Source organism: Phasianus colchicus, chromosome 36, assembly GCF_987193195.1.
Source record: "Phasianus colchicus chromosome 36, bPhaCol1.hap1.1, whole genome shotgun sequence".
Taxonomy (NCBI): Eukaryota; Metazoa; Chordata; class Aves; order Galliformes; family Phasianidae; genus Phasianus; species Phasianus colchicus.
The window spans coordinates 361,131-387,699 of NC_143471.1; the positions used below are offsets into that span (position 1 = coordinate 361,131).

A 26,569-nucleotide genomic window follows, 5' to 3' on the forward strand; every position below is an offset into this window, starting at 1 on the left:
GATGTGTATGTTTCTGGGATTACTCCTCTTTGACGCTTTCTACTGTCGCACGCTTTCCTGTGAAAAGTTCTGTAGACTGTAACAGTACTTGAACTTGCCAAACTAGGAGCTCTATCTCTCAGCACCTGAATTGCTTTGGAAATGCTCAAATGGAGAGTTCTCATGACACTAAATCATCTTAGAAAACATTCCATGGCAAGTCCACATACTGTCAAATTGGACTAGATACGCTTTTGGTGAATTAACTGAAGTGTCCTATTGTATGGCCGTTGAGAAACACCACAACCTCTACTGAAGAATTCCCATCTGGATCCTGGCTTCCACTGGGAGTTCCTGGGTGGGCTACGCAGCTGACACAAATAGCTCTATTTGTTTTACTTATTGATCTGTCATTATTGGTTCTTGTTAAATGTATGGCTGTTGCCAAATGGATGGTTGTCTCTTTTCACTTTCTACCTTTTCTTCATTAGGAAACATTGGTGTCACCACTGCTGAAGAGCCACCGGCTGGTGTTTGTGGCAAAATGAATGATTCTAATTGTTGTCTAAAAATTGAATGATAATGAAGAAGTTGCTAAACAAATTGCCCACGGGTGAAACGCATCCTATTTTGTGTGCTGTTGCAACTCTTGTGTTTGTTCCTTGTGTGGTTCCATGGTGGATTCAACCTATACAACCAGCGGTATCCTCCATGGACTTTGTAACCACTTCAACTGATGATGAACCAGTCCAACAGATCAGGGCAACCTTTGTAACCAAGCCCAAGAAGTCCCTTCTAACAACTGTGTAACATTTAACCCCCCTTACTCCCCACCCCTCTTTTCCCTTCTGCTTACTTTTACTTTCTTTCTCTCTTTCTTTCTTTCTTTCTCTCTTTCTCTCTTTCTCTCTTTCTCTCTTTTTTCTCTCTCTCCCCCCCACCAGGAACGGTCATTTGCACAGCAGTTTCAAGCAATCTTGTTTGGGCTCAAAGCTTGCTTCCTGAGGTATTTCTTGTGATGAGACTGACTTGTTTAGGAGATGAGTGATGGGTGTTGCCGTGTGGCAATCAACATCACTGTGTGGACAATTTTAGCTGTTTGCCTTCGGAAGAGAGTGCTCAGCACTGTTTACTGGTGGAAGATCTAGGCTGTGACCAAAGAAGTCCAGCTTGCTACAGGAGACTGGGGGATGATCCCATTGTATCCTGTGAAGGCAAGATACAAGTGGGCGCCTCCCTGCTCCCTCTTATCTGCTGGCAAGGCCCGGAAGATGGGAACAAAAGGAGTTCCTGCCGAGATCCAAAAGCCAGAAGCTCTCACCCCAAAAACAACTGACTCAACCACTTTGGACTTATAAATTTATAAGTTGGTACTACCACTGGAAAGGAGTTGCCATCATCGCCGTGCTGTCACCGTCGTCGTCAACAGAACAACAATGCCCGACGACCCACCACTACTGAAGATCAATGACTGAACTATGAACCACGCTGCATCCACGGTGGTGACTATCTCCTTTTTGCTTTCTATAGAGACTCCTTGCTGCTTCTTTCCTATCTGTCCTATCGCCCCCCTTCCCTTCCCCGTTCCCCTCATTCATAATAGTGTCCGTCCTCCCCTTCCCCATCTCCCTGATTAAGATCTGCAACAAACTGGTCGGACCAACATTGGAACCGTTGTCCTGTAAGCCCCGGGCATCTCCCTAAAATCTACCTGTCGGCGCTGGAAGGGATGCACCGCCCACGGCCGGCCTCCCTTTGCTATTTGCTTCGTTTAGTCTTTACTTCAGCACGTGGCAGACATCAGTAATGCAAACGGCTGACCAAGCAAGCATCAGCGGTTTCCAACGCACTGAAGTTTGAAAGGCTTCAGGAAGCGCTGGTGCATTCCTGTGTGCAGCGGCGAGGAAAAAGGAGTAACCGGAAAGCATACATATAGGTGTTGAGTTGATTTTATTGATGACTTACTCCAATTGTTAACGTTCAAGAGTAAAATGGGCAAAAGCCCAAGTCGATAGAGAGAAATGGAATCAAGTGGAAATCGGCAGTTGATTGGTGTCTTCCCGTCCCCTTCCGTCCCAGGAAAGCAAAGGCGGCCTTCCAGACTTGGCTGTTTTATTCCACAATCAGAGGGGTTGTGTAGAGGGAGTGCCGGATTCCAAAAGTGGATGCAGGCGCCTGGGGCTTGATCAGCGTCACCTGGAAGGGCGAAAAGGAAAGGCAGATCCACAAGGGCCCTTGTCTTCTCTGCTGCCCTCGCACCCTGCTGTCCCGCACCCCTCCCGATGCCAGACAGTCCCGGGTGCCTCTCTGGGCAGGGCTGAGCGCCAGCGCAGGGCCGCTGCAGCTGGAGCAGAGCTGGCTCAGGGAGCTGGGCTGGCCTGACAGGAGGTGCGCTTACGGGCACCTCCTGTCTCGGAGAGGGCTGGATGTGCACCTGGGACCTCGCAGCTAACTCTCCTCCGCTGGGGGCGTGCCGCCTGGAGCCCTTCTGAGCTGCGTCCCCCAGAAGAGCTTGTGAAGGACCAGCACGCCCCGTGAAGGGAAAGGGAGCAGAGGGAGGAAAAGCTGCATGCTGTGCTGTCTGTCCCTTCCTCTGCTCGGAGGTGGCACGAGGGCAGGGAGCAGGCCTGCTGTCCGGCACTTGGTCCCTGCGGCCAGAAGCTCTTTGGCCGGAGGAAGCCTCGGGGGAAGGGGGAGAGGCGTGAAGGCTGTGCTTGTGAAACAGAGGGGAAGAGCTGAGCAGCTAGCTGCCTTACCCGGCCTACGCTGTAGTCTGCCGGCCCCGGCTTCGCTGCTTTGCCCTCTGCGGGTTTTGGTCGGGCCGCCATGGTGTACGCGGGCGCCCTGGTCTTGTAGGCATCCACAGCTACTTTGGGCAACGCCGCAGGACCCGGAGTCTGCAAGAGAGTCATGGGCGCACGGGGCTGGGATCACATTCAAGGCTCTCTCTTTCCCTGGAAGCCTGCGTTAAGCAAAGGTGCAGCAGGCTTGGAAGCCCCTGTGGCACAGGGAGAGCAGCCCAGCTTTGGATGCTAACATGGAAAAGAGGAGCAGCAGAGCTCACCTTGGCGAGGTCTTCGTCAAAGCGGCCGCGCTGGCTCCTTCCCCTCATGGAGTAGCAGGGGCTGGCCAACGTGTAGGCCGTATTGGGGCCCATCAGCCTGGGCAGTGTGTAGGTGCCCGGACCTGCAGGAGGAGCAGCAGAGAGCGTGTGCGCGAGGGGCTGGAGGAGACGGAAGCAGCAGAGAGGGGCAGCCTGCCCAGCCTGCTGGTGGGAGGTCTCGCCCCTCTGCCAGTTCCTCCCTCTACTCTGGCACTGGGCCAGTGCCGGCAGCTCCGAGCCCGAGCAGCCGGAGCCTCTGCGGGCCGAGAGGTGTTGGTCATGCCAGAAAGCTTGCGGCCCCAGCGCTGCGCAGGCTGCGCAGTAGGCCCGCTGCTGGTGCTGGGCAGCAGCCCGTCCCTGGACGATGCTCAGGCTGAAGGGTCTGCCTTTGCCAGGGTCGGCGTACCTGGAGGGCGGTCTGTCCGCAGGGGCTCCCGCCGGAAGGCCATGGACTGCACCGGTGGGCACTTGAAGATGTGCCTGTTGGCTGCCTCGGTGCGGTAGTCACCTGGGGCGGAGGAGAAGAGGAAGAAAGCTGTGAAGCGCTGGTCTCCCTCTGCAGCCGCAGAGACAATGGCCCGAGGAAAGAGTCTTCTGAAGAGCTGCAGGATTGCTGGGGGACCCAGGCAGCACGCGGGGACGCTTTTCCATGCCCCGCCACTATGTCCTGCCGTGCTGTCCCTCCTGTCAGCCCATGGCTCTTTGCTCTTTTCGGATGCGGGGTCCTTGTGCCCTCAGCCCGTGGTGCTGGGCAGCGGTCCTTCTCCGAGGGCATTTATCGCTGCTCAGAGCCGTTTGTGTTCTCTCGCAAAAGACCTACAGCTCCATCAGGGAGCGAGCTGACCCAGGGCAAACGCCCCGTGCTCGTCCTGTGTGGGGGAAGCGCTGCAGAAGTGGTACTCACTGGGTCCGGGGGTGACGGTGGTCTCCGTCGTGGGTCGTCCGCAAAGGTGGGCGCCCGGAGCCACGTACTTCCCGTTCCTGGTGATGGCGGGCTCCACAAAGTAGCAGGGACCTGGCCCGCAGCTCTCGGCCGCAGGCGGTTTGGTCCCACGAAACGTGTATGCGGGGGCACGGGCTTTGGTGGGGCTGTGGCCCACGAAACCTAGGAGGAAAAGCAGAAGAGAGCACACCCCTGAGCAGCTGCACGTTTCAAGCTCCTGTGGAGCAGTTAGGCGCAGTTAGGCGCCTGGCCTCCTGACATTCCCTTCCCACGTGACTTCTTCCTCCCACACCAACGGAGGCGAGCCGTGCGGGGCCTCGCAGCGCACAAGAGTCAGCCCCTGAGTGCAAACGGCTGAGCCAGCGCCTTGCAAAGTCACCGGAAAAAGAGAGCGGAGCTTTGGCCAGCACGCTGCCTGTAGCCAGCAGTTTCCAAAGGCCTTCCCGCACCACGCGTGCAGGCACTCCATAGCGAGAGCCCCCAGAGCGCCTCTGTGCAGCTGCCGAGCTGAGCCTGTGGGAGGCTCTGCCGGAACGGGGAAAGGCTCGGGAGCTGCTCTGCCCCGTGATGTCCCTGATGCGCGCCCCGCCCTGGGGATGGCCGCTGTACCTGTTGTCCCCGGGATGGAGTACTGGGGCCCGGGGCTGGGGAACTGGGCCGAGATGAGGCCGCGTGGGCGATGAGGTCTCCACGTCCCCACCCAGGCTCCGTCCATGCTGGCAGGCACGTGCCTCCAAACCTAAAGGCAAGAGCAGAGGAGTTAGTGACAGGCTGCCCTGGCAGAGGCCACGGGTGAGCTTTGCTTCCTGCCCCCCGGCCCTCGGAGCCCAGAGGGGCAGGCAGGAGAGGGCTGTCTCCTTTGCCCAGCCGCGAGCCGCCCGCCACGTGGCTTGCAGCTCCCAAGCCAGAAGGGCCAGCAGCAATTTCTCCTGCTCACGGCAGTCCTGCCAGTCTCGTGCTGCACGCCCCTCACGCACAGCGGAGCTAAGCCCGCATCCTGCGGCCGGGCTCTGCAGCCTGAAGCGTGCTGGAGCTCTCCCTCACCTCTGAGAGCCTTGGAGGACGAGCGCGAAGAGGCTGAGCTGGTCTGCTGCTGGGGCTGCTCTCGGGCACAGCGCACGGCGAGCGGCTGCGGGCAGCACAGCTCACGAATGAGGTGCCTGGAGCCGGCGGGCAGCTGTCCTTGGGGAGGGCCCGGCGTCGTCATGGCAGCGCATTGTGACAGCACGCGGGCTCCGGGTGATGTCATCTGTGCTGTGACATCTCCCGGCTGGCCTGAAGCCGCGCCCTCCACGCCTTTTCCACCTCGCACTCCAGCCAGGAAAAAGCTGTAGCGCACGCTGCCGCCACCTGCAGTTGGACCGAGCTCTCAGTTCCAGACCCGTGCCGCCCGGGGCTCCTGGGGCTCGATCAGCGTCACCTGCAAGGGAGAGAATCCCAGCGGGGAAGTGCACTGAAAGTCCCTTCCGTCTGGCACGGCCAGCTCAGCCGTGTGCAGCCACCAGCATAATGATTTGGTTGCCCTCTTTTTTAGCTTGTACCAAAGATACATGTAAATGAAGTACACGTGTTCATGTCGTTCACTCTGTTCTGGAGTGCATACGTGGCACCAGACAATTTTTCTTTGCCCAGTCCGGCCCAGACAGGCCAGGAGTCGTAGAACCATATCATAGAATCATAGAATGGCTTGGGTTGAAAAGGACCACAATGACCATCTCGTTTCAACCCCCTGCTACATGCAGGGTCGACAACCAGCAGACCAGGCTGCCCAGAGCCACATCCAGCCTGGCCTTGAATGCCTGCAGGAATGGGGCATCCACAGCCTCCTTGGGCAACCTGTTCCAGTGCCTCTCCACCGTCAGAGTGAAAGACTTCCCACTAATGTCATACCTAAACCTCCCCATTCCCCCTTCTCCTATCACTATCATCCACCCTTGTAAACAGTCATTCCCCCTGCTGTTTATACACCCCCTTCGAGTATTGGAAGGCCACAGTTCCAGAGGTTCCCCTGGAGCTTTCTCTTCTCCTAAGGGCTAAACCAGCCTGGTTCCCTCAACCTTTCTTCACAGGAGAGGTGCTCCAGCTCTCTGATCATCTTAGTGGTCCTGCTCTGGACTCGTTCCAAGAGCTCTGCGTCTTTGTTGTGCCGGAGGCCTCAGGTCTGGGCACAGTACTGCAGATGAGGCCTCACAAGAGCCGAGTAGAGGAGGGCAAATCACCTCCCTCTCCCCACTGGCCACCCCTTTTTAATGCAGCCCAGAACACTGCTGGCTCCCGCTGCACCCCCATCTCACCCTGAAGAAGAATAGGATCCACGATGGCAACACCGAGCTATGCAGCCTTTCCCCAAAATTCCAAGGATGCCCCCACACCTCCTCAAAACCCTCCCCAAATGCCCAGAACGCTCCAAGACCCCCCTCAGAAATCCTCAGTGGCCCATCCCCCCAACACTCCCCAAAGCCCTTACGCTGGCCACAAAGTTTCCCAGGACCCCAAACCTCACCCAGGATGCCCAAACTGCACCCGTCTCCCCAGACTTCCAACGCACTTCTTTTCCAGCTCCGCAGGGACACCTCCCCTGCCTTGAGCCATGGGCAGTGCTGCGGGGGCATCCGCCCATGTTGAAGTACTTGCTTGTATGCCCCCCACTGCCTTCCCAGCAAATCTGTCGATGGGCAGAGAGATGTTTCAACAGGTTTCCAAGCTTCCCTCCTCCCACGCTTTTCCTTTTCTCCCCCTCAACATCTCTGGACATTTCTGGAACGTCCCAACCAACACAATCACATTGTTCACACTGTCATGTTTTCGGAATGTGCTTTTCAGTATCAGTATCGGTCGGCGGGATCTTCTGCAAAGCCGGGTAACATTGAGTGGCAGAGGGTGTGGAGGAACTCAGGAGAAAACTTAGAGAAGCAGACACTCCCGGTGTCATGGAACTCCCCTCCCAAACTCCCGTGGAACCCTGAGAGGTTAGGCAGGTACTGAAGAGAGGGAAGGCTGCGGCCCCAGCACACCTACGGAGGCACAAATTATTTGGGGCCTGGCCCAACAGCCCAACAGCATATGAGGGAGTTTGAGGAGCTGCTTCGTCAACAATCAGCACTGAAGCACGGCTCCCTTTAACACTTTGATTACCAGTTCAAACTGGACGTTTCAAGGAAAGGCCCCCTCCACATGACGTGCTTCTGATGCCACTTGGAGTAAGCGGCTTGCGGTGATTACACAACGGGCTCAGAGGGGAAACCGCAATCATCCAGGAATTTTGGAAGCGGCCTGAGAGGTCCTTTCCAACCTCAGCGATCCCTTAGCGTGAAACTAAGCAGGCCCGCAAAGCCGGGCAAGGAGCAGCACGAGCATGCAAACCCTGCAGGGGACACCACAGCATCTCCTCCCGCTAAGCCTTAACGCAGTTAAGATCCGCGTGCGTAACCCGCGCTATCGCAGCAGCGCTCCTGCGGATACACAAAGCCTTCGTCTCCTCCAGGAACGCACCACGCGCCGCGGAAAGTTTCCTATTCGTGCCCGATACCTACCGTCACCGCCTCTTCCAGGACTTTCCGGCTTCCCCCTTCAGCTAGAAAGAAGACGCACTCGTTCGGAAGCGTCGCTGCGGTCCGCAGCCGGGACAGCTCCCGCAACACCCGCAGCCGCGCCGCAACGCCGCCGCAGGAGCGGGCGCCGCACAGCAGGCGTTCCGGCGGCGAGCGAGCGGCCCCGGGCAGAGGGGGCGGCGCACCCGCCCGCGCCCACTCGCGTTCTGTTCGCGCGAGCCCCGCGCGCCGCGTCCCACCGCTCCTCAGCGACGGCCGCCGAGCGCCGCTCCAGGGGAAGCCCGCGCCCCCCGCCGCTAACGAAGAACTGCAGCCAGTTCATCTCGCGGAGCGCCACGGGCAGCCGGAGGAGCTCCACGTCGTACAGGTTCTCCATCTCCTTGACCAGGCGCTCCCCGCTCGCCCGCAGCTGCTCGACCCGGCTCCTCGCTGCGGGGACGGACGCGGCGTCGGACGCGGCCCGAGCGCAGAGCTCGGCCCGCCCGCCCGCCCGCGGCCTACCCTCCCGGTCGAAGTCCTTCAGGAAGGCGCTCAGCTTCCTGCCGCGCGCGCCCGTGGCCGCGGCCGCCTTCCTGCGGGCAGGAGCCATGAGGGCCGAGGAACGGCGCGAGCGCACCGAGCCCCGCTCCCGCACGGCGCGACAGCACCGGCCGCCCGCGCCGCGTTCAACCGCCGCCCAACGCGCGTCCGCCGCCCAATCAGAGCTCCGCGAGCGGCGGCGCAGCCAATGGGAGCGCGGCGCGGCGTGATGACGCCCGGCGCGGCGTGATGACGATGGCGGGCGCGGCGGGCCGGGCCGGGCCGGGCCGGGCCGGGCCGGCGCGGCCGTTGTGCTGCGGCCGTACGAGGAGCGAGCGGCGGAGCCGGGCCTGGCCTGGCCGAGCTGCTGCGGCGCGGGCCACGCGGGCCGCGCTGCCCGTCGTTGGCCGACGCGCCGGAGGGCCTGCGGGACGCGGAGCGTTACTACTAGCGGCGCCTGCAGCCTCCCGTGGCGGGGCTCCCCGGGCGGGGCTGGGGGCGCGGGCAAGGAGGAGCTTTCGGAGGCGAATCGAATGAAGGGAAACAAGCTGCGTTAAAAGCGACGTGCTTTCGCGGGCTGCTGGATCCGCAGCTGCGGAGCTGACCTTGCTAAGCCGGGCGTTGGCTGCCGAGAGCAGATGCTTTTCTGCAGACTTAGGCGCTTGGTACAGGCGGCGGCTGTCCCGTTTCTCCGAATAACGCTGTGCGCTATCCTAGCGTTAAGAACCAGACGGTGCGCACGTACTCAGTACTTTCCCTGAGATCACCAGCGTGTTGGAAATATCCAGATAATTTTCTAGGACGGTTTCTCTGATAAAGCAAATTTTATTCGCAATTGCAACGGCGGGCCTCCTGCAAGCAGGAGTGCACAGAGAAAACAGTGTTATGTCTTTTATCCCCTATTGCCCAACGCTTATCTCTTTCTCCCCTGGTTCCTCACTGGCTGAGTACTGCAGGTTCACACTCTTTTGCCACCCTTCACTAATCATACAAATACCAAGTAAACACAAATCTTTGCCGCCCAAACACAAATATCTTAATTGGTTAATTGCCTTCTAACAATTGCTTTCTTAACAAACATTTGGTCATAACTTTTGGATGTCTGTTTTACAACATAAACATAAACATAGCCTCTTAATTGTTTAATTACCCCCCTAACATTTGCGCCCTTTACACTGGGTCATTGTTCTGATCATTCATCTGTCCTTGCATAGAGATAAGCTCGGAAGGAGGATAGAGGGGAGTATCTTGGAGCCTGCCTGTGGCACCCTAACATTCCCACAGAGTGGGACAGTTCTGCTTTGTGTAAAGGCCCTGACTCCTTGAAAGTTTGTTGCATGTATTTCACTTCCTGCCGGTCCAATGAACAACCTTACAGTATGTTTCCTAGTTCAGAATACTATTACCCACATTGTTTAGAACATTTAAAATCTATTGCAGCTTTGTGAGAAAGAATTTGTTAGGTAATTCGGTAACTATGTTTCTAAAATATGTTACTAATATGTATATGGTATTCTTACTTTCCACATCAGCTATTGCCAAGGATGTGTTACAGCTTAATTCTTTAGATCAATTGCCCTTTTTCAACGTTCAATGCAGAAACAACATTTTCACTTTCCACTAGCGGAGGGTTCTGCGTCCTTGCACGTGCTCGGTCCTTCTGTGCTGGATTCCAAGGATGCCCCCACACCTCACAGAATCACAGAGTCACCAAGGTTGGAGAAGACCTCCAAGATCACCCAGTCCAACCATCCACCTATCACCAGTAGTACTCACTAAACCATATCCCTCAACACAAAATCCAACTGTTCCTTGAACACCTCCAGGGTCAGTGACTCCACCACCTCCCTAGGCAGCCCATTCCAGTGCCTGACCACTCTTTCAGAAAAGTAGTATTTCCTAACGTCCATTCTAAATCTCCCCTGGCGCAGCTTGAAGCCATTCCCTCTAGTCCTATCACCAGTTACATGAGAGAGGAGGCCGACCCCCAGCTCACTACAACCTCCCTTCAGGTAGTTATAGAGAGCAATAAGGTCTCCTCTGAGCCTCCTCTTCTCCACACTGAACAATCCCAGCTCCTTCAGCCGCTCCTCATAAGGCCTGTGCTCCAGACCCCTCACCAGCTTTGTTGCCCTTCTTTGAACCCGCTCCAGGGCCTCAATGTCTTTCTTGCAGTGAGGGGCCCAAAACTGGACACAGCACTTGAGGTGCGGCCTCACCAGAGCTGAGTGCAGGGGCACAATCGCTTCCCTGTTCCTGCTGGCAACACCGTTCCTGATGCAGGCCAGGATGCCATTGGCCTTCTTGGCCACCCGGGCACACTGCTGGCTCATGTTCAGCCGAGCATCGATCAACACCCCCAGGTCCATTTCCTCTACGTGGTCTTCCAGCCACTCCGCCCCAAGCATGTAGCGTTGCCTGGGGTTGTTGCAGCCAAAGTGCAGGACCCGGCATTTGGTCTTGTTGAGACTCATCCCATTGGCTTCAGCCCAGCTATCCAGCCTGTCCAGATCCCTCTGTAGGGCCTCGCTACCCCCAGGCAGATCGACACTTCCAGCCAACTTGGTGTCATCCCCAAACTTAGTGAGGGTGCACTCAGTGCCCTCATCCAGGTCATCAATAAAGATATTGAAGAGGACAGGCCCCAGCACCGACCCCTGGGGAACACCGCTTGTGACCGGTCACCAGCTGCATTTAGCTCCATTCACTACCACTCTCTGTGCCCAGTCTTCCAGCCAGTTCCTTATCCAGCCAAGAGCGTACCCGTCCAAGTCACGGGCTGTCAGCTTCTGCAGGAGAGTGCTGTGGGAGACAGTGTCAAAGGCCTTGCTGAAGTCTAGGTAGATTACATCAGCAGCCTTTCTCTCGTCTACCAGGCGGGTCACTAGATCATAGAAGGAGATCAGGTTGGTCAAACAGGACCTGCCCTTCATGAACCCATACTGGCTAGGCCTGATCCCCCGTTGTCCCACAGATGCCACGTGATCTCCCTCAAGACAATCTGCTCCATAACCTTCCCTGGCACCGGGAGGTCAGGCTAGCAGGCCTGTAGTTCCCCGGATCCTCCTTTCAACCCTTCTTATAGATGGGAGTCACATTGGCAAGCCTCCAGTCTTCTTGGACTTCAGCAGTCAACAAAGAGCGCTGATAGATAATGGCGAGCGGCTCGGCTATCACCTGCGCCAGTTCCCTTGGCACTCTCAGGTGAATCCCATCCGGCCCCATGGACTTGTGACAGTCCAGCTGGACTAGTAGGTCTCTGACTGCATCCTCCCGAATCGCGGGGGGTTCTGTCCACACTCCAGTCCAGACTACCGGGTCAGAGAGCGGAGTAGCCTGAGGATAGCTGGTGTCACCTTCAAAGACAGACGTAAAGAAGGCATTCAGAACCTCTGCCTTTTCCTTATCCTCAGTGGTCACATTCCCAGCCTCATCCAGTAAAGAATGAAGATTCTCCTGAGTCCTCCTCTTATCGTTCATGTATTTTTAAAAGGGTTTCTTGTTCCTTTTAACGCCAGCGGCCAGGTTGAGTTCAAGCTGGGCTTTTGCCTTTCTGATTTTCTCTCTACACATCTTAACTTCTCTGTTCTCTTTCTGAGTCACTCGTCCCTTCTTCCACAGGAGGTAGATTCTCTTTTCTCCCGGAGCCTCAAGAATAGCTCCCTATTTATCCATGCTGGTCTTCTTCCCTGCCGGCACATTTTGTGGCTCGGGGGGACAGCCAGCCCTGTGCCTTTAGGACTACCTTCTTGAAGAGCGACCAGCCGTCTTGGACCCCTTTACTCTCTAAGTCTGAAACCCAGAGGATTCCCCCTGCTAGCCTTCTGAATTCAAAACCCGCCCTCCGGAAGTCCAAGGTAGCAGTTTTGCTGTTCCCCCTCCTGGCTCCACCAAGAATTGAGAACTCTACCATTTCATGGTCACTCTGTCCAAGACAGCCCCCGACCTCCACATCTCCCACCAGACATTCTCCGATTGCGAAAAGCAGGTCAAGCGGGGCAGCTCCTCTCGTCGGCTCTCTCACCAGCTGCGTCAGAAAGTTATCCTCCAAACACTCCAGAAACCTCCTAGAGTGCTGCTCCTGTCTCTTCATCCTGGTTCGGTGGTCTGTAGCAGACACCCACCAGGAAGTCTGCCTTGTCAGCCCTTACCCTGATCTTTACAGTTCTGGTTCTGCACCGTAATAGAGCCGTGGCAGTCTTGTCAAGGCTTCAGAACAACCGCCGTACTGTCATATCCACAGGAAAGGTGCGGAACAAACGCACGCTGTGGCAAGCGCAATGGAGAAGCCAGGAGTTAGTCGTCTCGCTTCTCAGCTTCTCCCCCCTCCAGCAACAACCCCCCATTGCTACTGGAGTTGCTATTACTGGAACAGTTGATCAGTTAGTAGAGACTGTTCCAAAGGCTGCTTGTCTCCAAATGGTGTTATGATAGAGAGCTGCAGCCACACCATGAATCATCTATGATGATGCCTGTTGATCCTGAGAGAATGCCTACTTTAACTAGGGGGCTTCCAGGATCATTGAAACCCATAGGCACACAACTGCAAGGAAAGATACAGGCTACGTCTCAGGCAGAAAGAAGCCGGGCAGTGTTAGAGGAAACTGTAACCTCTAACCATCTGCGGTCAGGATACAGAGGACGGATGTGGGGGGAGGTTGCCCAGGAGTCAATTAACTATGGGAGGAAATATGGTTTCTTCCAGTGGTTTCTTCCTCCAGGAAATTGGAGCCAAGGGCAGTGAGGCTTGCAGCGGTCAGCCTTGCCCCCAGGCCTCCTAGGCCAAAGCTCAGTGGGACTGGAAGGGTCTAATTGTCAGCAAAAACAGGTAGGCGACATATTGATCATAAGGGTAATTGTCTCGGGACACAGGGCTGGCACAAGGGTGTTCCACGAGATCTGATGAATGGATTAGCCACTGTCAGGTTAGAGACATTAGTTAACTGGTGGCCAGAACAGAGGCTCAAGAATCTTGAGGCAAGCACCATCTTGAGCCCAGGTCCTAGGGCCTCTCCTGAGGAACCTGAGCGGCTATCCAGGCCATTAGAAACCTGATGTCTTCACCCCTCCCAAGTGAGCGGGGTGGGGGCGGTGAAGAGTGGATGCATTAGAAAGCTCACCACAAAGCGAAACAAAGAGATCCTCGATTTAACACCTTCTGTCCAAAGGCCTCACCACTCTTGCCAGTTATCCCTGTGAGTCACACACAGTTCAGTGGCTGAGAAGCTAAGGGAAACCCTCTTATCTCCCTGGCCAGACTGTGTCGATTGACTCAGCTAACCTGAGGCCGGTTTCCCTAACCCTAATGGAATCCCTTAACGAATGTGCTTGGGAGGCTAAAGACACCCCGAAAAAGGAATATAAAATCAACACTTGCTGAATTGTTCCCTCATTTTTTAACCGTATTAACAAAGCCCAAAAAGGGCCAGTCGGTGTCCTGTTTCATTTTACAGAAGATCCCCGCAGGACCTTGATTGGACACAGAAAGGCTGATAGCTGATTTGTGTTTTGTGACAGAAGATCTGATCACGCTAGAATACTGAATATACCTCTTGATGACATGTTTTGGTTGCAATAGTGTTATGTTTTGCGTTGGTGTGGGTGTGGGTGGTGGTTGACGTCAGTGCTCGGATCTGTTAAACTTCACAACTGGGTTCAGAGTTCTTAGCGGTCATCCTCGCTTCCTGATACTCCCTGCACAGTGATAGCATTTCCTTTGAGCGCTTCTTATCAAACTGATTATGATTTGCACGTAAGTCCTCCACAGTGTTTCCAAATTCCTAACAAACTGGGAAACGAATCGAGGGACCCATCTAATATCTGTCAGATGTGGGCACAGGAGAAATCTGTCATAAAGCCTTTTGCACCGATGCTTTCCAGTGTCACACCAGCCCAGGAGCTCCATCCCAAACACGGCTGTTGGAAGGTGCCTAAGTTTTGATAAGAGATGTGTATGTTTCTGGGATTACTCCTCTTTGACGCTTTCTACTGTCGCACGCTTTCCTGTGAAAAGTTCTGTAGACTGTAACAGTACTTGAACTTGCCAAACTAGGAGCTCTATCTCTCAGCACCTGAATTGCTTTGGAAATGCTCAAATGGAGAGTTCTCATGACACTAAATCATCTTAGAAAACATTCCATGGCAAGTCCACATACTGTCAAATTGGACTAGATACGCTTTTGGTGAATTAACTGAAGTGTCCTATTGTATGGCCGTTGAGAAACACCACAACCTCTACTGAAGAATTCCCATCTGGATCCTGGCTTCCACTGGGAGTTCCTGGGTGGGCTACGCAGCTGACACAAATAGCTCTATTTGTTTTACTTATTGATCTGTCATTATTGGTTCTTGTTAAATGTATGGCTGTTGCCAAATGGATGGTTGTCTCTTTTCACTTTCTACCTTTTCTTCATTAGGAAACATTGGTGTCACCACTGCTGAAGAGCCACCGGCTGGTGTTTGTGGCAAAATGAATGATTCTAATTGTTGTCTAAAAATTGAATGATAATGAAGAAGTTGCTAAACAAATTGCCCACGGGTGAAACGCATCCTATTTTGTGTGCTGTTGCAACTCTTGTGTTTGTTCCTTGTGTGGTTCCATGGTGGATTCAACCTATACAACCAGCGGTATCCTCCATGGACTTTGTAACCACTTCAACTGATGATGAACCAGTCCAACAGATCAGGGCAACCTTTGTAACCAAGCCCAAGAAGTCCCTTCTAACAACTGTGTAACATTTAACCCCCCTTACTCCCCACCCCTCTTTTCCCTTCTGCTTACTTTTACGTTCTTTCTCTCTTTCTTTCTTTCTCTCTTTCTCTCTTTCTCTCTTTTTTCTCTCTCTCCCCCCCACCAGGAACGGTCATTTGCACAGCAGTTTCAAGCAATCTTGTTTGGGCTCAAAGCTTGCTTCCTGAGGTATTTCTTGTGATGAGACTGACTTGTTTAGGAGATGAGTGATGGGTGTTGCCGTGTGGCAATCAACATCACTGTGTGGACAATTTTAGCTGTTTGCCTTCGGAAGAGAGTGCTCAGCACTGTTTACTGGTGGAAGATCTAGGCTGTGACCAAAGAAGTCCAGCTTGCTACAGGAGACTGGGGGATGATCCCATTGTATCCTGTGAAGGCAAGATACAAGTGGGCGCCTCCCTGCTCCCTCTTATCTGCTGGCAAGGCCCGGAAGATGGGGACAAAAGGAGTTCCTGCCGAGATCCAAAAGCCAGAAGCTCTCACCCCAAAAACAACTGACTCAACCACTTTGGACTTATAAATTTATAAGTTGGTACTACCACTGGAAAGGAGTTGCCATCATCGCCGTGCTGTCACCGTCGTCGTCAACAGAACAACAATGCCCGACGACCCACCACTACTGAAGATCAATGACTGAACTATGAACCACGCTGCATCCACGGTGGTGACTATCTCCTTTTTGCTTTCTATAGAGACTCCTTGCTGCTTCTTTCCTATCTGTCCTATCGCCCCCCTTCCCTTCCCCGTTCCCCTCATTCATAATAGTGTCCGTCCTCCCCTTCCCCATCTCCCTGATTAAGATCTGCAACAAACTGGTCGGACCAACATTGGAACCGTTGTCCTGTAAGCCCCGGGCATCTCCCTAAAATCTACCTGTCGGCGCTGGAAGGGATGCACCGCCCACGGCCGGCCTCCCTTTGCTATTTGCTTCGTTTAGTCTTTACTTCAGCACGTGGCAGACATCAGTAATGCAAACGGCTGACCAAGCAAGCATCAGCGGTTTCCAACGCACTGAAGTTTGAAAGGCTTCAGGAAGCGCTGGTGCATTCCTGTGTGCAGCGGCGAGGAAAAAGGAGTAACCGGAAAGCATACATATAGGTGTTGAGTTGATTTTATTGATGACTTACTCCAATTGTTAACGTTCAAGAGTAAAATGGGCAAAAGCCCAAGTCGATAGAGAGAAATGGAATCAAGTGGAAATCGGCAGTTGATTGGTGTCTTCCCGTCCCCTTCCGTCCCAGGAAAGCAAAGGCGGCCTTCCAGACTTGGCTGTTTTATTCCACAATCAGAGGGGTTGTGTAGAGGGAGTGCCGGATTCCAAAAGTGGATGCAGGCGCCTGGGGCTTGATCAGCGTCACCTGGAAGGGCGAAAAGGAAAGGCAGATCCACAAGGGCCCTTGTCTTCTCTGCTGCCCTCGCACCCTGCTGTCCCGCACCCCTCCCGATGCCAGACAGTCCCGGGTGCCTCTCTGGGCAGGGCTGAGCGCCAGCGCAGGGCCGCTGCAGCTGGAGCAGAGCTGGCTCAGGGAGCTGGGCTGGCCTGACAGGAGGTGCGCTTACGGGCACCTCCTGTCTCGGAGAGGGCTGGATGTGCACCTGGGACCTCGCAGCTAACTCTCCTCCGCTGGGGGCGTGCCGCCTGGAGCCCTTCTGAGCTGCGTCCCCCAGAAGAGCTTGTGAAGGACCAGCACGCCCCGTGAAGGGAAAGGGAGCAGAGGGAGGAAAAGCTGCATGCTGTGCTGTCTGTCCCTTCCTCTGCTCGGAGGTGGCACGAGGGCAGGGAGCAGGCCTGCTGTCCGGCACTTGGTCCCTGCGGCCAGAAGCTCTTTGGCCGGAGGAAGCCTCGGGGGAAGGGGGAGAGGCGTGAAGGCTGTGCTTGTGAAACAGAGGGGAAGAGCTGAGCAGCTAGCTGCCTTACCCGGCCTACGCTGTAGTCTGCCGGCCCCGGCTTCGCTGCTTTGCCCTCTGCGGGTTTTGGTCGGGCCGCCATGGTGTACGCGGGCGCCCTGGTCTTGTAGGCATCCACAGCTACTTTGGGCAACGCCGCAGGACCCGGAGTCTGCAAGAGAGTCATGGGCGCACGGGGCTGGGATCACATTCAAGGCTCTCTCTTTCCCTGGAAGCCTGCGTTAAGCAAAGGTGCAGCAGGCTTGGAAGCCCCTGTGGCACAGGGAGAGCAGCCCAGCTTTGGATGCTAACATGGAAAAGAGGAGCAGCAGAGCTCACCTTGGCGAGGTCTTCGTCAAAGCGGCCGCGCTGGCTCCTTCCCCTCATGGAGTAGCAGGGGCTGGCCAACGTGTAGGCCGTATTGGGGCCCATCAGCCTGGGCAGTGTGTAGGTGCCCGGACCTGCAGGAGGAGCAGCAGAGAGCGTGTGCGCGAGGGGCTGGAGGAGACGGAAGCAGCAGAGAGGGGCAGCCTGCCCAGCCTGCTGGTGGGAGGTCTCGCCCCTCTGCCAGTTCCTCCCTCTACTCTGGCACTGGGCCAGTGCCGGCAGCTCCGAGCCCGAGCAGCCGGAGCCTCTGCGGGCCGAGAGGTGTTGGTCATGCCAGAAAGCTTGCGGCCCCAGCGCTGCGCAGGCTGCGCAGTAGGCCCGCTGCTGGTGCTGGGCAGCAGCCCGTCCCTGGACGATGCTCAGGCTGAAGGGTCTGCCTTTGCCAGGGTCGGCGTACCTGGAGGGCGGTCTGTCCGCAGGGGCTCCCGCCGGAAGGCCATGGACTGCACCGGTGGGCACTTGAAGATGTGCCTGTTGGCTGCCTCGGTGCGGTAGTCACCTGGGGCGGAGGAGAAGAGGAAGAAAGCTGTGAAGCGCTGGTCTCCCTCTGCAGCCGCAGAGACAATGGCCCGAGGAAAGAGTCTTCTGAAGAGCTGCAGGATTGCTGGGGGACCCAGGCAGCACGCGGGGACGCTTTTCCATGCCCCGCCACTATGTCCTGCCGTGCTGTCCCTCCTGTCAGCCCATGGCTCTTTGCTCTTTTCGGATGCGGGGTCCTTGTGCCCTCAGCCCGTGGTGCTGGGCAGCGGTCCTTCTCCGAGGGCATTTATCGCTGCTCAGAGCCGTTTGTGTTCTCTCGCAAAAGACCTACAGCTCCATCAGGGAGCGAGCTGACCCAGGGCAAACGCCCCGTGCTCGTCCTGTGTGGGGGAAGCGCTGCAGAAGTGGTACTCACTGGGTCCGGGGGTGACGGTGGTCTCCGTCGTGGGTCGTCCGCAAAGGTGGGCGCCCGGAGCCACGTACTTCCCGTTCCTGGTGATGGCGGGCTCCACAAAGTAGCAGGGACCTGGCCCGCAGCTCTCGGCCGCAGGCGGTTTGGTCCCACGAAACGTGTATGCGGGGGCACGGGCTTTGGTGGGGCTGTGGCCCACGAAACCTAGGAGGAAAAGCAGAAGAGAGCACACCCCTGAGCAGCTGCACGTTTCAAGCTCCTGTGGAGCAGTTAGGCGCAGTTAGGCGCCTGGCCTCCTGACATTCCCTTCCCACGTGACTTCTTCCTCCCACACCAACGGAGGCGAGCCGTGCGGGGCCTCGCAGCGCACAAGAGTCAGCCCCTGAGTGCAAACGGCTGAGCCAGCGCCTTGCAAAGTCACCGGAAAAAGAGAGCGGAGCTTTGGCCAGCACGCTGCCTGTAGCCAGCAGTTTCCAAAGGCCTTCCCGCACCACGCGTGCAGGCACTCCATAGCGAGAGCCCCCAGAGCGCCTCTGTGCAGCTGCCGAGCTGAGCCTGTGGGAGGCTCTGCCGGAACGGGGAAAGGCTCGGGAGCTGCTCTGCCCCGTGATGTCCCTGATGCGCGCCCCGCCCTGGGGATGGCCGCTGTACCTGTTGTCCCCGGGATGGAGTACTGGGGCCCGGGGCTGGGGAACTGGGCCGAGATGAGGCCGCGTGGGCGATGAGGTCTCCACGTCCCCACCCAGGCTCCGTCCATGCTGGCAGGCACGTGCCTCCAAACCTAAAGGCAAGAGCAGAGGAGTTAGTGACAGGCTGCCCTGGCAGAGGCCACGGGTGAGCTTTGCTTCCTGCCCCCCGGCCCTCGGAGCCCAGAGGGGCAGGCAGGAGAGGGCTGTCTCCTTTGCCCAGCCGCGAGCCGCCCGCCACGTGGCTTGCAGCTCCCAAGCCAGAAGGGCCAGCAGCAATTTCTCCTGCTCACGGCAGTCCTGCCAGTCTCGTGCTGCACGCCCCTCACGCACAGCGGAGCTAAGCCCGCATCCTGCGGCCGGGCTCTGCAGCCTGAAGCGTGCTGGAGCTCTCCCTCACCTCTGAGAGCCTTGGAGGACGAGCGCGAAGAGGCTGAGCTGGTCTGCTGCTGGGGCTGCTCTCGGGCACAGCGCACGGCGAGCGGCTGCGGGCAGCACAGCTCACGAATGAGGTGCCTGGAGCCGGCGGGCAGCTGTCCTTGGGGAGGGCCCGGCGTCGTCATGGCAGCGCATTGTGACAGCACGCGGGCTCCGGGTGATGTCATCTGTGCTGTGACATCTCCCGGCTGGCCTGAAGCCGCGCCCTCCACGCCTTTTCCACCTCGCACTCCAGCCAGGAAAAAGCTGTAGCGCACGCTGCCGCCACCTGCAGTTGGACCGAGCTCTCAGTTCCAGACCCGTGCCGCCCGGGGCTCCTGGGGCTCGATCAGCGTCACCTGCAAGGGAGAGAATCCCAGCGGGGAAGTGCACTGAAAGTCCCTTCCGTCTGGCACGGCCAGCTCAGCCGTGTGCAGCCACCAGCATAATGATTTGGTTGCCCTCTTTTTTAGCTTGTACCAAAGATACATGTAAATGAAGTACACGTGTTCATGTCGTTCACTCTGTTCTGGAGTGCATACGTGGCACCAGACAATTTTTCTTTGCCCAGTCCGGCCCAGACAGGCCAGGAGTCGTAGAACCATATCATAGAATCATAGAATGGCTTGGGTTGAAAAGGACCACAATGACCATCTCGTTTCAACCCCCTGCTACATGCAGGGTCGACAACCAGCAGACCAGGCTGCCCAGAGCCACATCCAGCCTGGCCTTGAATGCCTGCAGGAATGGGGCATCCACAGCCTCCTTGGGCAACCTGTTCCAGTGCCTCTCCACCGTCAGAGTGAAAGACTTCCCACTAATGTCATACCTAAACCTCCCCATTCCCCCTTCTCCTATCACTATCATCCACCCTTGTAAACAGTCATTCCCCCTGCTGTTTATACACCCCCTTCGAGTATTGGAAGGCCACAGTTCCAGAGGTTCCCCTGGAGCTTTCTCTTCTCCTAAGGGCTAAACCAGCCTGGTTCCCTCAACCTTTCTTCACAGGAGAGGTGCTCCAGCTCTCTGATCATCTTAGTGGTCCTGCTCTGGACTCGTTCCAAGAGCTCTGCGTCTTTGTTGTGCCGGAGGCCTCAGGTCTGGGCACAGTACTGCAGATGAGGCCTCACAAGAGCCGAGTAGAGGAGGGCAAATCACCTCCCTCTCCCCACTGGCCACCCCTTTTTAATGCAGCCCAGAACACTGCTGGCTCCCGCTGCACCCCCATCTCACCCTGAAGAAGAATAGGATCCACGATGGCAACACCGAGCTATGCAGCCTTTCCCCAAAATTCCAAGGATGCCCCCACACCTCCTCAAAACCCTCCCCAAATGCCCAGAACGCTCCAAGACCCCCCTCAGAAATCCTCAGTGGCCCATCCCCCCAACACTCCCCAAAGCCCTTACGCTGGCCACAAAGTTTCCCAGGACCCCAAACCTCACCCAGGATGCCCAAACTGCACCCGTCTCCCCAGACTTCCAACGCACTTCTTTTCCAGCTCCGCAGGGACACCTCCCCTGCCTTGAGCCATGGGCAGTGCTGCGGGGGCATCCGCCCATGTTGAAGTACTTGCTTGTATGCCCCCCACTGCCTTCCCAGCAAATCTGTCGATGGGCAGAGAGATGTTTCAACAGGTTTCCAAGCTTCCCTCCTCCCACGCTTTTCCTTTTCTCCCCCTCAACATCTCTGGACATTTCTGGAACGTCCCAACCAACACAATCACATTGTTCACACTGTCATGTTTTCGGAATGTGCTTTTCAGTATCAGTATCGGTCGGCGGGATCTTCTGCAAAGCCGGGTAACATTGAGTGGCAGAGGGTGTGGAGGAACTCAGGAGAAAACTTAGAGAAGCAGACACTCCCGGTGTCATGGAACTCCCCTCCCAAACTCCCGTGGAACCCTGAGAGGTTAGGCAGGTACTGAAGAGAGGGAAGGCTGCGGCCCCAGCACACCTACGGAGGCACAAATTATTTGGGGCCTGGCCCAACAGCCCAACAGCATATGAGGGAGTTTGAGGAGCTGCTTCGTCAACAATCAGCACTGAAGCACGGCTCCCTTTAACACTTTGATTACCAGTTCAAACTGGACGTTTCAAGGAAAGGCCCCCTCCACATGACGTGCTTCTGATGCCACTTGGAGTAAGCGGCTTGCGGTGATTACACAACGGGCTCAGAGGGGAAACCGCAATCATCCAGGAATTTTGGAAGCGGCCTGAGAGGTCCTTTCCAACCTCAGCGATCCCTTAGCGTGAAACTAAGCAGGCCCGCAAAGCCGGGCAAGGAGCAGCACGAGCATGCAAACCCTGCAGGGGACACCACAGCATCTCCTCCCGCTAAGCCTTAACGCAGTTAAGATCCGCGTGCGTAACCCGCGCTATCGCAGCAGCGCTCCTGCGGATACACAAAGCCTTCGTCTCCTCCAGGAACGCACCACGCGCCGCGGAAAGTTTCCTATTCGTGCCCGATACCTACCGTCACCGCCTCTTCCAGGACTTTCCGGCTTCCCCCTTCAGCTAGAAAGAAGACGCACTCGTTCGGAAGCGTCGCTGCGGTCCGCAGCCGGGACAGCTCCCGCAACACCCGCAGCCGCGCCGCAACGCCGCCGCAGGAGCGGGCGCCGCACAGCAGGCGTTCCGGCGGCGAGCGAGCGGCCCCGGGCAGAGGGGGCGGCGCACCCGCCCGCGCCCACTCGCGTTCTGTTCGCGCGAGCCCCGCGCGCCGCGTCCCACCGCTCCTCAGCGACGGCCGCCGAGCGCCGCTCCAGGGGAAGCCCGCGCCCCCCGCCGCTAACGAAGAACTGCAGCCAGTTCATCTCGCGGAGCGCCACGGGCAGCCGGAGGAGCTCCACGTCGTACAGGTTCTCCATCTCCTTGACCAGGCGCTCCCCGCTCGCCCGCAGCTGCTCGACCCGGCTCCTCGCTGCGGGGACGGACGCGGCGTCGGACGCGGCCCGAGCGCAGAGCTCGGCCCGCCCGCCCGCCCGCGGCCTACCCTCCCGGTCGAAGTCCTTCAGGAAGGCGCTCAGCTTCCTGCCGCGCGCGCCCGTGGCCGCGGCCGCCTTCCTGCGGGCAGGAGCCATGAGGGCCGAGGAACGGCGCGAGCGCACCGAGCCCCGCTCCCGCACGGCGCGACAGCACCGGCCGCCCGCGCCGCGTTCAACCGCCGCCCAACGCGCGTCCGCCGCCCAATCAGAGCTCCGCGAGCGGCGGCGCAGCCAATGGGAGCGCGGCGCGGCGTGATGACGCCCGGCGCGGCGTGATGACGATGGCGGGCGCGGCGGGCCGGGCCGGGCCGGGCCGGGCCGGGCCGGCGCGGCCGTTGTGCTGCGGCCGTACGAGGAGCGAGCGGCGGAGCCGGGCCTGGCCTGGCCGAGCTGCTGCGGCGCGGGCCACGCGGGCCGCGCTGCCCGTCGTTGGCCGACGCGCCGGAGGGCCTGCGGGACGCGGAGCGTTACTACTAGCGGCGCCTGCAGCCTCCCGTGGCGGGGCTCCCCGGGCGGGGCTGGGGGCGCGGGCAAGGAGGAGCTTTCGGAGGCGAATCGAATGAAGGGAAACAAGCTGCGTTAAAAGCGACGTGCTTTCGCGGGCTGCTGGATCCGCAGCTGCGGAGCTGACCTTGCTAAGCCGGGCGTTGGCTGCCGAGAGCAGATGCTTTTCTGCAGACTTAGGCGCTTGGTACAGGCGGCGGCTGTCCCGTTTCTCCGAATAACGCTGTGCGCTATCCTAGCGTTAAGAACCAGACGGTGCGCACGTACTCAGTACTTTCCCTGAGATCACCAGCGTGTTGGAAATATCCAGATAATTTTCTAGGACGGTTTCTCTGATAAAGCAAATTTTATTCGCAATTGCAACGGCGGGCCTCCTGCAAGCAGGAGTGCACAGAGAAAACAGTGTTATGTCTTTTATCCCCTATTGCCCAACGCTTATCTCTTTCTCCCCTGGTTCCTCACTGGCTGAGTACTGCAGGTTCACACTCTTTTGCCACCCTTCACTAATCATACAAATACCAAGTAAACACAAATCTTTGCCGCCCAAACACAAATATCTTAATTGGTTAATTGCCTTCTAACAATTGCTTTCTTAACAAACATTTGGTCATAACTTTTGGATGTCTGTTTTACAACATAAACATAAACATAGCCTCTTAATTGTTTAATTACCCCCCTAACATTTGCGCCCTTTACACTGGGTCATTGTTCTGATCATTCATCTGTCCTTGCATAGAGATAAGCTCGGAAGGAGGATAGAGGGGAGTATCTTGGAGCCTGCCTGTGGCACCCTAACATTCCCACAGAGTGGGACAGTTCTGCTTTGTGTAAAGGCCCTGACTCCTTGAAAGTTTGTTGCATGTATTTCACTTCCTGCCGGTCCAATGAACAACCTTACAGTATGTTTCCTAGTTCAGAATACTATTACCCACATTGTTTAGAACATTTAAAATCTATTGCAGCTTTGTGAGAAAGAATTTGTTAGGTAATTCGGTAACTATGTTTCTAAAATATGTTACTAATATGTATATGGTATTCTTACTTTCCACATCAGCTATTGCCAAGGATGTGTTACAGCTTAATTCTTTAGATCAATTGCCCTTTTTCAACGTTCAATGCAGAAACAACATTTTCACTTTCCACTAGCGGAGGGTTCTGCGTCCTTGCACGTGCTCGGTCCTTCTGTGCTGGATTCCAAGGATGCCCCCACACCTCACAGAATCACAGAGTCACCAAGGTTGGAGAAGACCTCCAAGATCACCCAGTCCAACCATCCACCTATCACCAGTAGTACTCACTAAACCATATCCCTCAACACAAAATCCAACTGTTCCTTGAACACCTCCAGGGTCAGTGACTCCACCACCTCCCTAGGCAGCCCATTCCAGTGCCTGACCACTCTTTCAGAAAAGTAGTATTTCCTAACGTCCATTCTAAATCTCCCCTGGCGCAGCTTGAAGCCATTCCCTCTAGTCCTATCACCAGTTACATGAGAGAGGAGGCCGACCCCCAGCTCACTACAACCTCCCTTCAGGTAGTTATAGAGAGCAATAAGGTCTCCTCTGAGCCTCCTCTTCTCCACACTGAACAATCCCAGCTCCTTCAGCCGCTCCTCATAAGGCCTGTGCTCCAGACCCCTCACCAGCTTTGTTGCCCTTCTTTGAACCCGCTCCAGGGCCTCAATGTCTTTCTTGCAGTGAGGGGCCCAAAACTGGACACAGCACTTGAGGTGCGGCCTCACCAGAGCTGAGTGCAGGGGCACAATCGCTTCCCTGTTCCTGCTGGCAACACCGTTCCTGATGCAGGCCAGGATGCCATTGGCCTTCTTGGCCACCCGGGCACACTGCTGGCTCATGTTCAGCCGAGCATCGATCAACACCCCCAGGTCCATTTCCTCTACGTGGTCTTCCAGCCACTCCGCCCCAAGCATGTAGCGTTGCCTGGGGTTGTTGCAGCCAAAGTGCAGGACCCGGCATTTGGTCTTGTTGAGACTCATCCCATTGGCTTCAGCCCAGCTATCCAGCCTGTCCAGATCCCTCTGTAGGGCCTCGCTACCCCCAGGCAGATCGACACTTCCAGCCAACTTGGTGTCATCCCCAAACTTAGTGAGGGTGCACTCAGTGCCCTCATCCAGGTCATCAATAAAGATATTGAAGAGGACAGGCCCCAGCACCGACCCCTGGGGAACACCGCTTGTGACCGGTCACCAGCTGCATTTAGCTCCATTCACTACCACTCTCTGTGCCCAGTCTTCCAGCCAGTTCCTTATCCAGCCAAGAGCGTACCCGTCCAAGTCACGGGCTGTCAGCTTCTGCAGGAGAGTGCTGTGGGAGACAGTGTCAAAGGCCTTGCTGAAGTCTAGGTAGATTACATCAGCAGCCTTTCTCTCGTCTACCAGGCGGGTCACTAGATCATAGAAGGAGATCAGGTTGGTCAAACAGGACCTGCCCTTCATGAACCCATACTGGCTAGGCCTGATCCCCCGTTGTCCCACAGATGCCACGTGATCTCCCTCAAGACAATCTGCTCCATAACCTTCCCTGGCACCGGGAGGTCAGGCTAGCAGGCCTGTAGTTCCCCGGATCCTCCTTTCAACCCTTCTTATAGATGGGAGTCACATTGGCAAGCCTCCAGTCTTCTTGGACTTCAGCAGTCAACAAAGAGCGCTGATAGATAATGGCGAGCGGCTCGGCTATCACCTGCGCCAGTTCCCTTGGCACTCTCAGGTGAATCCCATCCGGCCCCATGGACTTGTGACAGTCCAGCTGGACTAGTAGGTCTCTGACTGCATCCTCCCGAATCGCGGGGGGTTCTGTCCACACTCCAGTCCAGACTACCGGGTCAGAGAGCGGAGTAGCCTGAGGATAGCTGGTGTCACCTTCAAAGACAGACGTAAAGAAGGCATTCAGAACCTCTGCCTTTTCCTTATCCTCAGTGGTCACATTCCCAGCCTCATCCAGTAAAGAATGAAGATTCTCCTGAGTCCTCCTCTTATCGTTCATGTATTTTTAAAAGGGTTTCTTGTTCCTTTTAACGCCAGCGGCCAGGTTGAGTTCAAGCTGGGCTTTTGCCTTTCTGATTTTCTCTCTACACATCTTAACTTCTCTGTTCTCTTTCTGAGTCACTCGTCCCTTCTTCCACAGGAGGTAGATTCTCTTTTCTCCCGGAGCCTCAAGAATAGCTCCCTATTTATCCATGCTGGTCTTCTTCCCTGCCGGCACATTTTGTGGCTCGGGGGGACAGCCAGCCCTGTGCCTTTAGGACTACCTTCTTGAAGAGCGACCAGCCGTCTTGGACCCCTTTACTCTCTAAGTCTGAAACCCAGAGGATTCCCCCTGCTAGCCTTCTGAATTCAAAACCCGCCCTCCGGAAGTCCAAGGTAGCAGTTTTGCTGTTCCCCCTCCTGGCTCCACCAAGAATTGAGAACTCTACCATTTCATGGTCACTCTGTCCAAGACAGCCCCCGACCTCCACATCTCCCACCAGACATTCTCCGATTGCGAAAAGCAGGTCAAGCGGGGCAGCTCCTCTCGTCGGCTCTCTCACCAGCTGCGTCAGAAAGTTATCCTCCAAACACTCCAGAAACCTCCTAGAGTGCTGCTCCTGTCTCTTCATCCTGGTTCGGTGGTCTGTAGCAGACACCCACCAGGAAGTCTGCCTTGTCAGCCCTTACCCTGATCTTTACAGTTCTGGTTCTGCACCGTAATAGAGCCGTGGCAGTCTTGTCAAGGCTTCAGAACAACCGCCGTACTGTCATATCCACAGGAAAGGTGCGGAACAAACGCACGCTGTGGCAAGCGCAATGGAGAAGCCAGGAGTTAGTCGTCTCGCTTCTCAGCTTCTCCCCCCTCCAGCAACAACCCCCCATTGCTACTGGAGTTGCTATTACTGGAACAGTTGATCAGTTAGTAGAGACTGTTCCAAAGGCTGCTTGTCTCCAAATGGTGTTATGATAGAGAGCTGCAGC

General features: G+C 56.4%; 2 protein-coding genes across 2 annotated transcripts; both read right to left on the reverse strand.

The window, feature by feature from the left end:
- Window positions 1-1,912: 1,912 nt before the first annotated feature.
- LOC149913517 (uncharacterized) lies at window positions 1,913-9,256 on the reverse strand. Its single transcript, XM_090129325.1, has 2 exons — window positions 9,246-9,256; window positions 1,913-8,643 (listed from the first exon to the last, which is right to left on the reverse strand). The coding sequence occupies exons 1-2, from the start codon at window positions 9,254-9,256 to the stop codon at window positions 7,596-7,598; spliced, it is 1,059 nt and encodes a 352-aa protein (XP_089985451.1). The 3' UTR covers window positions 1,913-7,595.
- A 6,685-nt stretch (window positions 9,257-15,941) lies between these two features.
- LOC149913518 (uncharacterized) lies at window positions 15,942-23,285 on the reverse strand. Its single transcript, XM_090129326.1, has 2 exons — window positions 23,275-23,285; window positions 15,942-22,672 (listed from the first exon to the last, which is right to left on the reverse strand). The coding sequence occupies exons 1-2, from the start codon at window positions 23,283-23,285 to the stop codon at window positions 21,625-21,627; spliced, it is 1,059 nt and encodes a 352-aa protein (XP_089985452.1). The 3' UTR covers window positions 15,942-21,624.
- Between the last annotated feature and the right edge of the window lie 3,284 nt (window positions 23,286-26,569).